Genomic DNA, 10,698 nt, shown 5'->3' on the forward strand with positions numbered 1-10,698 from the left:
TGGAAGTGGTTGTGTCTGTGTACATTGAAAGCTACGTTTAAATTAAAGTGCATGAATTACTCCCTTGTTAGTGGAAGACTACAAGTAGCAAAACAATACCAAGTTTTATTGGATCACTCATTTCAACCAACATAGTTTCTTTATTCTTCACTTTCTCTCTCTAAATCCAAATTAAAAGAAGACTCTAAAATAGACTGGATCATATCATATACTGAAATTCATAACCATTAAATTCTTAGTTACGAATTCAACGACTAAATATCTAACAATCTTAAATCTCGGTTCATGCTATAAGACGGTTCATACTAAAACCCCTAGAAAGATGTGTTAAAAAGAACATTTGCTTAGAGAAAACTTACACTGAGATGCTCTGTGATAGTATTTCAAGCTAATCATACACTCTCATGTTTTTAGCAATATGGTAAGCCAACCATACAGTGCAACGTTTTAACTATTCTATAATTGTCTTAAGATACAACTACAATGATGTTTCGTTACAGAAAAATTCTTCATATCTGTTCATATGATAGAAGCATGGAGTTGGTGCACTCTAACTTCTACAATAATGCATATATTTTATTTGATGGCAACTAAACAACCAAATGTATAACCGAAAAACTAAACAACGAAGGAGGAAACAAGGTTCGGTACCAACTCCTTAACTAATTAGTAATTAAGGACATGAAATGATGCGGATTATTTGCCCAAACCCCACACCTTAAACATCAGCTTTCCAGATGCCATGCTGCTGTCATCATTTGAGACTTTTGGCCCCACCAATCTTACTAGTTTAGGCATGCCTAATTCTTCAAGTTAACTTTTTTATATTTTATCCCAAAAGTAATTGAAGTTTTTGTTAATTATTTTCTCATGGAACCAGCATCATTCAGATGGTATGATCATTGATTAGTTCATCAACACGAATTGAGACCCTCTTCGGATTTCAGGTACAAAGTTCACGCTCAAAATTTTGGGTCATTAAAAGAGATGAGAGAAATTTGGATTCTTGTTTATGAGATGAGCTAGCAGGATGGACAAATTAAGGCTATAAGATTTTAAATGAGAGGTCCGGATCTCTTGGTCCGTGAACTTCGGACAAAGATTAGGAGAGAATCTCAATTCCATCAACCCTAGATTAATTTAGAGAGAGAAAGATAGGTGAATATTTGTTAAAAAAATTATGCTTCACTAGTATAGGAGAGATTTTGAAGAAAATACACTATATTCCCCCTTGTTTAATTACAATGATCTTATTTGGAGTTCTCTCCATAAAACTTGATTTATTAATGAAATTCTATAAATCTTCCCAAATGCTTTTGATCAAGAGCTCTCGCAGGAGAAAGACTTACATGCACTCTGAAAACAGCAAACTAGTGTTCTAAGTCCTTCCCAAAGCAGAGCCTCCAAGATCGACCTCCCAACCCAATTTTACGTAAATTAAACCTATCCCTTGCTGTATTAACTTAGACCACAATCATAAAGTAAACCACTGCCTGTAAAATTCTCAATGGCACAAAATGCATATAATTTAGAAGACAATAAACCCATATTTTTGGCATGCGAAGATCATGCGGTTCTCAAGGGTCCATCTAACAGTTGCAAACATTCATGTGGATTTGAGTAGAAGTAATCTTCCTCCTTGGGTTTATCTGGGATCAAAACTCGCTTCTTCGGGCTCCCCATTCGCTCGGCGTGAGCTTCCTTCACAATGTAAGAGAACTCATCCCAACTCAATGAGCCAGTGCTGAATTGTTCTATTAATCCAATCAGTAGCCTTCTGTCCAATAAAACTGTCTTTTTGAAACCTAAGAATCTGAAACAAGAAAAATCCGAGGAGAAGTGTACATTTCAGATCAGAATATCATCTGAAATTAACAACAGATCTTATCTTCCTAAAAACCGAAGAGCACTAGGTTTGACGATGTTCTGAACTATTGTAATCTACGGAGATGGGGATTTGAAAAAAGCCCTAGGTTATTCAAAAGATTGAACATGCATTTACCTGCGATGGCCTTCGACAACTTTAGCCATGTTTCCATCGTATGTAGGAATGAATATATCACTCTCTAGGGAGACTAGATAGTCCAATGCTGCCATTTGGGAAGAGTGGTTCGGGAAGAACCTCAAATCCGAAGGCTCCAGCAGCGTCTCTTTTCTGACCTGTTGCACAAAAGTTCAACTGTTATGTCAGTCCCATGATGTATAATTGTTGAAAAGGTTGCTTCTTCTCCCTTCTACTTACCAAATTCGGAAAAGCAGCTTTCAAACCTTCCATCCTTCTGTTTCCACCATACATTTCTCCAGCGGCAATATAAATCTGGACATTGTGATCAATACCGAGTGCAACCAATACTAGAGCAGTTTCCTCTGGTGTTAGTGGGCACAAACCTTCTAGCCTCTTTGTTTCGGAATTTATGTCTTTTATCTTCCACAAGGGATTAGAATATCTAACAACGTGTAATAATCCCATAATTAGAAGATGTTTATAAGCGAAAAACTAGTAAATATCGATTTGCAAAAAGAAACAAAATGAAAAGGGACTGTTACCTCATTCTTGTGAGTTCTTCTACCTCATTATTGCTGCACCCATGACTGCAGCCAGAGAATGCCAACATATCCATTTCGTATCGGAGATGAAGAGCCAGAAAAGGGCCTTTTTCTCTCAAAATTCCGACAAGCTTTCTACCAACTTCCTCTATCTGGGAAGTGAATCTCAGAGCATGGAAATTAACCCTGCAGCGCAGCTTCTGGAACTCCAGAGGTAGCCCATTGTTAGCTACTCGAGCATCGGTTTTATTCAAATGTACTACTTTATACTTCTGCACCAGAGGCAGGATCTGTTGGAAAACACTTCCAGAAGTTAGTTCAACTGCTGAGAATGATCATATAAACTGAAAAGGAAAGAGAATGATGCTCGGATTCGAACCAACCTGATGAAGGTAGTAGGACATGTTAGACCAACTAACTGGTGGCAACGAGTATGCAGGTCTTTTCTTGAGCTTTGGTGGCAATTTCCTCAATATCCGAACCTCGTCTCTCAACGATGCAATGAAATGATCAACATCGAAAATGTCCTGAAACTCACTGCCAACACAAGGGGACACGCTTAGAACTGAGAATTTTCCTTATTCAGATCAAGGAATTTACAATGAGAATATCGATTCCTCATAATCTTTACTCGAAAACAAATTGACCTACCTCGCAGCCCAAAAGGAGTTTTTATCCAGCTCAGGAACTATAAGGGTGACATTCAAGTATCTGGCAACTGCAACCATATCACAGATCTGCGTAAAATCGAGTAGTCAGTAAAATAACATGGTGGCGGGAGACAACCCCAATAAAACATCTAAACTGAAGGTAAGAATGTCCAGAATTGTGAGGAAGTGGCTAGAACTCACTGCCGCTCGCATTTGATTCAGTCCTCCATTGCAAGAAACCATGAGATAGCCATTGTTTTTGTAAACCCCTGGAATTAAAGCGATTCAGAACTAACAAACAATATTGAAAAATCTCAAATTTTATTGAGCCAAGCAAATTAACATGCACAGCAGCTGATTAACATGATATCAAAGAATGACAATTCAAACATATCAGCTCTCTAAGGGGAAAGATTTCTGCACACATTTTTTCTCGCCCTGCACAACCTGTTTACTTCTAATCTTCGTATTGAATGAATCAAAGGAGAAATGATCATGTGTGCGCGGAAATATTAATTACAAAAGCGATCAAGATTTACATTAAACAAGATCAGAAACTTACTCTTTGGTGGGAGAACAATTGGCATTGGAAGCTTATTAGCCAAATCCACAGCATGAGCAGGCAATTCCAAGTGAGTGCAAGGAGGCCAAACATTGAACAAACTAGGCCCCCTAATCAACCAAATCCCAACCAGCTGCACTGTTGACGCCCACACCAACGCCGTCACGATCGCCCGGATGATCAGCAGCCATGAGTTCACCTTCAACACCGAGCTTTTCAACCTTTCAACTCTCCCCATCAACTTAAATCCCACCTTCATTGTTTCTCTGTAATCACACTTCTCAAAGTCCTCACCTTTGCACATTTTAACGGTCTAAAAAACTCGTTCAATTTTTCAACTGATCATTCAACCAGTCAAGCACCAGAGTTGTTGCAATTCAACACAGAATCTTTCACAGATAAATGTCAATGGAAGATCCAATAGTTATTGACATATCCGAAACACCTCGAAATAAATTTTAAAAAAAACAAAAAAAGATCAGAACTTTCTTGTTTCCGTGTTTCTGGTGAAGTCCGGCACTAAAATAATCAAAACCCAACTTTCAGATTTTTACTTCGAATCACCCCAAAAACCCTTTTCACCTCGTACAGCTATGAAGTTTCCGCCATTGTTGAAAGCTTCACCAATCAAAACCCAGAGAGGAAAAACCGTAAAATTCTCGAAAGAGTTCAAAGAATGCAACTTTATGATCAATCTCCACAAACCCAATACTCACTTCGTGTTGCTCTTTGCTTTTCCGGTGATATTCCGGCCAAGAATCCGGCGAGGGCCGCCGGAAAATTTGAAGAATGTGGCTGTTGGAAAGAGAGTCGTAGAAGGTTCAATGAGAAACTGAAACAGAAAAAAAGGCGACAATCGAGGCTGGAGAGAAAGCGTTCATAGCAGACAAAGCAAAAGTAGAACACTAAATGGAAATATAATTCTGCTCAGCTTTTTATCCCCATTGTATTTATTTATTTGTTGTATTTATTTACATAATTATGATTTATTTGAAAGACTGAGACTACAATCTTTTATTTTAATTTTTTTAGATTTTAGTTGATTGGGAAGTGGATTTTGTTTTTGTAACCAAAATCTAGTTACAAGTCACCTTATTTTGTTTCATTTTTTGCACTAAAATTAATGGATAATCTACTCACTTGCAGACTTGCAGGTGTATTGCCGTACGACCAAAGTAATTTGGTTTTTTTATTGTTTTTGTCAAAACAAAATTAAATAGTTTCTAGTGGTATACATATTTCAATTATGAATAAGAGTTCTTATAATTAACTCTTATGGATAACGAGTTCAATACTAAATTATAATATCTTGTCTGGTGTGCGGTTTAGTAAAAAATTTCTCATATTTTGGCGTTAAAAATATATTTATATCATATCAAAAAATAAGAATTTTTTTTTTTATCCCTTGTTAATTTAGAGAAAACCAACTTTATGTCAGAGCTTATACATTCAATGACACTCAAAAAACATCCATCCGTAATTTGGTTGGGTTAGGTAGGTGTAGTTTCCATTGTCGTAAAATGGTTGCATTGAGGAGTATCCTTTTTGCTCTTTCTTTCATTTTATTGGTTTTGACATTTAACTCACAAGAGATTTTCCATACACATTAGCAACTGCTAAGTAGGAAATATATCTAGTTTGGGATTGCTTATATTATTTTAAAAGCAATTTATAAAAAAGTTTGGGATATCGAATGTGTTTGGTTTGCTGTCAATTACAGCAAAAAAAACATAGAAAAGCAGAAGCATAACTTTTCATGCTTTTCAAAACAGTGTTTTTTGTTTTCAAAATGGTGATCTTTAATAAAATTTTCAAATGACAAGCATAATCCTGCATATTTTACAAAATTACAAACTTTTACCCTACTTTACTCTATTCGGCGTCTTCGTTTAATATCACATCCAACATCATACTCATTTTAGTCATTTACCATGGTCACAACAATTTTATATAAAAATTTATCAAACACTCGAACACTACTTTATTTTATAACTATTTATTCTCATAGTACATCAAAAGTATTATTTTACAGCAATACCAAACAAGACTTAAAGGAAACTCAACTACATACCATATAGCGTCATGGAAACATATTCAAAGACAATTATTGTGAGATAAAAGGTACACTCGTCTATTGATTTCGGACCTTTTTGTTTGCTCATGTATTTGTGGTAATGTAATAGGTATACAGACTTTAATAGGGCGATGCTATCCGCACATTTCTTTTTATCTTTTACACACTTTTGTTAATTTTTGTCATTTGATTCGTTTCAATTTTTCAATTTGACAGGTAAAAATTAAGAAGAGTGTGAAAATAAAAATAGCATGGGGATAGCACCACCGAATCTAACATTAGTAAGTTTTTACAAGTGTGAAATAAAAATTTATAATATAAAAAAGAAAACCAGAAAGTTCAATTGAGTGGTTAGAGTTGTATTTTGTTGCTCAGCATTACATTAGTGATGGGCAAAAGAAGGTTTAACTTAGTGGTTGCAACCTGCAAACAGTGATGGGGCAATATGCAGAACTTTATTTAGTGGTTGCAGTGCCTGACCACTGCCCTGCCACCACATATATTATATATTATATATGAATATTAAACGGGAACAAGTTTTTGTATATGACAGTTTTTGGGTTTTTGACTTAAAAAGGTTATTGGGAATGGTTAATTCGAATAGAACGTGGATTGTTTCTCCTCTCATTTTCATACTTTTTTTATACCTTCTTGTTTATATGGTCACGGTTAAACCACGTCAACATTTTATATTCCTATTACTTTTCTATAAAAAATTAATATAAAATATTGACGTGGCTTAATCGTGATCACATCACAAAATAATACTTGGCTCCTTAAAGTTGAAGAGGAATTTCTTCTCAAAACATTTTGTGTTCGATTCACATAACTTCGTGGTTATTATCGAAACAGTTCATATAAAGATCATCTATGAAAAAAAAAAAACTAATTAAAACTAAAGTTGTTTAGTTAATCAACTGTAGTAAATAGATTGACGGTCATAATGCTTCAGCCAAATTTGTCTATTTGTTTTATTTTAATACAATTCGATGATCAAATAATTTTATATATTAATAATTTTTAAAGAAATAATCTGTTATAAAATAATTTATGTATAAATAATTTTGATAAAAATACGAAATTCCGTGAATCGGTCCCAAAGTACTTTGAGGATAAACTCAGCCTCATCAATTGAGGAGAGAAGTTAATTTCGTCAAAGAAAGTAGCCAATTGCCTTGCTATTTCTTTCTTTTAAGTCAGTGGGAGTCCTGTGACTGTTTGTGCTCATGTTTTGCTTAGACACAGAAGTTTTGGCGTTTGCAATTGTGACAAATCCCCGTGATATCTATCAGTCATTTGACAGACCAATTTGGTTTTTCAATGTCAATTGGTCTGAAAAATGCAACAAATATTCAATAATTTATGAGAAAGCGATATTCTAACTTATTATAACAACGGGAAAGACGATTTAAACACGGGTGCAATGAAAGGCGCACAACGTTGATTAACTGATATAGCTCATGTATACAGTGTGTTCAAATATTAAGTGTTCGTTTGAAAAGTGTTTTTAGGAAAAATGTTTTTGGGTTTTAAAAACACTTGAAGTGAATAAATAATATAACTGATGCTTCTTCTAAGAAGCACTAGAAGTGTTTTTCGAGAATTCAATTGCATTTTTATTAAGAATTATTTCTGAAAATATTTTTACCAGAAACGCTTTCAGTCAGTTTAAAAGTGATTCTAAATAAACTTTAAGTAGTAGTTGAGATGGTTGTGCAATGTTGTTCCACACTCATCAGTCACCTTTGGCCTCATCTCATATGAGTGTTAGGCAAACAATGAACTTTCACCGTAAAATTAAGCATGTAACTGTAAAGGGTTTTGAAATTGGATATCCACAACACATGATGCATTAGGTTCATTTTCTCATCCTCTTCCATCCCCTCCTCTTATATATTATTTTTTGTCTTATTATCTTTATAAAATAATCAATATAAGATGTTGACGTGATTTAACCACGACCGTTCAAATAGGAGGGTATAAAAGTGTAGAGAGATTAGGAGGATAAAGAATCTTCCTTGGATGCATTATCACCCACGGACTAAACACCTATATATTTATACATGTTTAGTTCAGTTGAGTCCGTGCTCAGTTGCTCATCCCTTATTCTTAAGAGCAATTTCTATGGTACCAGTGCACCATTGTGTTCAATGTCAATAATATAACATTGTATTATTGCATTATTGATACGAAATATTATAGTTACGATGTACTCATTTGATAAAGTTTTTGTTTTTCTCCTCAATTTGGCATGTACGATCTTTTTTTTTTTTTTTTTTTTTTGTCAAACAATAAATTTTGTTAAATTAGATGTTGGATTAGTCATCGATGGGGTTTGAACCCACATTGTTATGTAAAAACTTAACACATTTTCACTACTGTGATAAAGGGCCACTTGCGGCATGTACGAATCTAAAGAAACTTCTTGTGCTGGAAATGTCACGTAAAAAGTAGGCTTTATGATGGTTTTTAAATAAATAAAAAATTATGAAAATCAATTAGAAACTGTGAATTACGTGATTGTTAAGTTTTCGCATGATCTTTTGCAAGTGAAGTAAAAAAAAATATTATAAAAAAAAAAAACTTTTTCGTGAATTAAGTCATTTGGATGCAGTTTTATCATTTATTGAGTACCAAAAGCACCTCTTGAGCTTGAAGCTAAAAAAAATTCAATAAATAAGAGTAATTAAGCAAAACTAATGAAAAATGTTTGAAAACTTTGAGTTTTAACGAAAATGACAAAAAAATGTTGTAGGTGAATAGTACTAGGAGTGACTTTTGAGAATAAAAATGCCCTAACGTTAAAAATGAATAATACCAGAAGTATTTCGTTAAGGCTCTCTAATTTTAACTTTTTATCATAAGCATAAATGCACAAGGGCTTTCGACCAAAAAAGGTTTTAGTTATTTGGGCTTTTAAGGCCCAATACAAATATTCAAACGGGAGAGCGAAACGGTACGTTTTGTTCCAATCTAGGGCTTTTGCAACACTTGTACCCCTTTTTCCCTCCACCTAGGGATTTTGCTCTTTCATCCCCCTCTGCGGAAAAGCAACCATGAGAGAGCTCAAGTTTCATGAGAAGAAGCTGCTGAAGAAAGTGAACTTCTTGGAATGGAAGAGAGAAGAAGGTCACAGAGAAACTCAGGTTCTGCAGCGTTACCATGTCACCGGTCGCGACGACTACAAAAAGTAAAATTACATATTTTTTTTTCCTTAATTTCATGTCACTTTTCAGGTTTTATCAGTCGATTAATCTTTCGATTAACTGGGTTTGGTTCCTTTCCAATTAAAATTTTGAAAAATTGGAAAATAGGTACTCAGGCTTGTGCCGGATGGTGCACAAGCTGGTGAACATATTGAAGCAGTTGAACCCGAACGATCCGTATCGGATCGAAATGACCGATATGCTCTTGGAAAAATTGTGAGTTATAACTTGTTTCTTCCTGTGCTTCTCAAATTGTTGTGTTGTAGGAATTTGCAGTTTTTTTTTTTTTGATGCTCGTGTTGTTTAATTGATATGTCAGTTGGAAGTATTAATATTTCAAAGCTGCATAAGAAACCCATATGAAGTTATCAAATTTCGGTCAATTGGGTCCTAAATGGCATTTTGTGTTACTCTATGGGTTATCGAGAAAAAAAAAAGTAGTGATGATATTGATATTTAGAAATTTTAACTCCTCAAGTGTGGTCATTATTGTGAGAATTTAAGAGAATTGTTCGGGATGTATTGGTGATAAAGAAATTTAGAAATCTTAACCCCAAAGTGTGTTCTTTATTGTGTTTCATAAAGAGAGAAGTATTGGGGATCTGTTTGTATTTAATGAGCATGATCCGAGCTCAATAGGTTTTTGCTTGTTTTCAATTGTGTTGTACAAGAATATGGTGATTTTTGGTCTATCATGGTCTTAACTGCAAGGGTTCCAATATTTCTGTGGTTTTTAGTTGTGATTAATACTTAAAAAGGGTTTATGTTGACGACAGGTATAATATCGGTGTTATACCATCCAAGCAAAGCTTAGCATTATGTGAGCGCTTATCGGTGTCATCCCTTTGCAGGTAATCTTCACTTACTCTTTTACAGGAATTTCAATCCTTACCTTCGATGAATTCTTATAAATCTGTTGACAGAACAGTTTGCAACAAAAGATAGAAGAAGTGCTGCCTTAGTGATTGCACTAGTTTATTGGAGTTTATCATGAGTGATGGTGGCTTACTGTCCACGAGGACAGACAGGGAGCAGAACACTTCCGAATATGTGTATGCATCTCGTCTCGTCTGTTACTTTACTGACAATGTCTCTGTTTGCAGACGTAGGCTTGCAACTGTTTTGGTTCGTTTGAAGTTTGCTGAGCACCTGAAAGAAGCTGTCACGTACATCGAGCAAGGGCACATTCGAGTTGGTCCGGAGACTGTTACTGACCCAGCATTCCTTGTGACAAGGAATATGGAAGATTTCATTACGTGGGTTGATTCATCGAAGATTAGGAGAAAGGTGTTGCAGTACAATGACAAGCTGGACGATTATGATGCGATGAACTAAGGTGTGTGAACTTAGAGGTTCTTTCGTCCCTTTTTTGTAGGTGGCCGGAAAAAGAGAAACCAATTCGTAATTTGCCTGGTTCATCGTGTATTAAATATCTCAGCGAGAGGGTTCTTTTGTGCGCCCAATGTGGCATTTTTGTCTGAATTTTGGCAACGTTTTATCTTCGTGTTCAACATATACATACTTTTCGAGAATTTCTGATTGAAATGGGTTCGGCGTCTCCCTTAATCCCATCTCATTTTCATGGCCAAGCCCCGTATAACCGAAAAATTGTGTATGGATGGTGCTATTCACATACACAGTTTTACCTTCCCTTGTAAC

General features: G+C 35.2%; 2 protein-coding genes across 2 annotated transcripts; one reads left to right on the plus strand and one right to left on the minus strand.

Moving 5' to 3' along the window:
* Positions 1-1,253: 1,253 nt before the first annotated feature.
* Positions 1,254-4,631, minus strand: LOC137709407 (rhamnogalacturonan I rhamnosyltransferase 1-like). Its single transcript, XM_068448501.1, has 8 exons — positions 3,760-4,631; positions 3,399-3,466; positions 3,199-3,284; positions 2,931-3,084; positions 2,548-2,837; positions 2,243-2,447; positions 2,003-2,160; positions 1,254-1,813 (listed from the first exon to the last, which is right to left on the minus strand). Exons 1-8 carry the CDS (start codon positions 4,061-4,063, stop codon positions 1,567-1,569), a joined length of 1,512 nt encoding a protein of 503 aa, XP_068304602.1. The 5' UTR covers positions 4,064-4,631; the 3' UTR covers positions 1,254-1,566.
* A 4,215-nt stretch (positions 4,632-8,846) lies between these two features.
* Positions 8,847-10,571, plus strand: LOC137749364 (U3 small nucleolar ribonucleoprotein protein IMP3-like). Its single transcript, XM_068489461.1, has 4 exons — positions 8,847-9,023; positions 9,148-9,255; positions 9,816-9,890; positions 10,143-10,571. The coding sequence occupies exons 1-4, from the start codon at positions 8,890-8,892 to the stop codon at positions 10,372-10,374; spliced, it is 549 nt and encodes a 182-aa protein (XP_068345562.1). The 5' UTR covers positions 8,847-8,889; the 3' UTR covers positions 10,375-10,571.
* Positions 10,572-10,698: the final 127 nt, after the last annotated feature.

This window comes from Pyrus communis, chromosome 11, assembly GCF_963583255.1.
Source record: "Pyrus communis chromosome 11, drPyrComm1.1, whole genome shotgun sequence".
Taxonomy (NCBI): Eukaryota; Viridiplantae; Streptophyta; class Magnoliopsida; order Rosales; family Rosaceae; genus Pyrus; species Pyrus communis.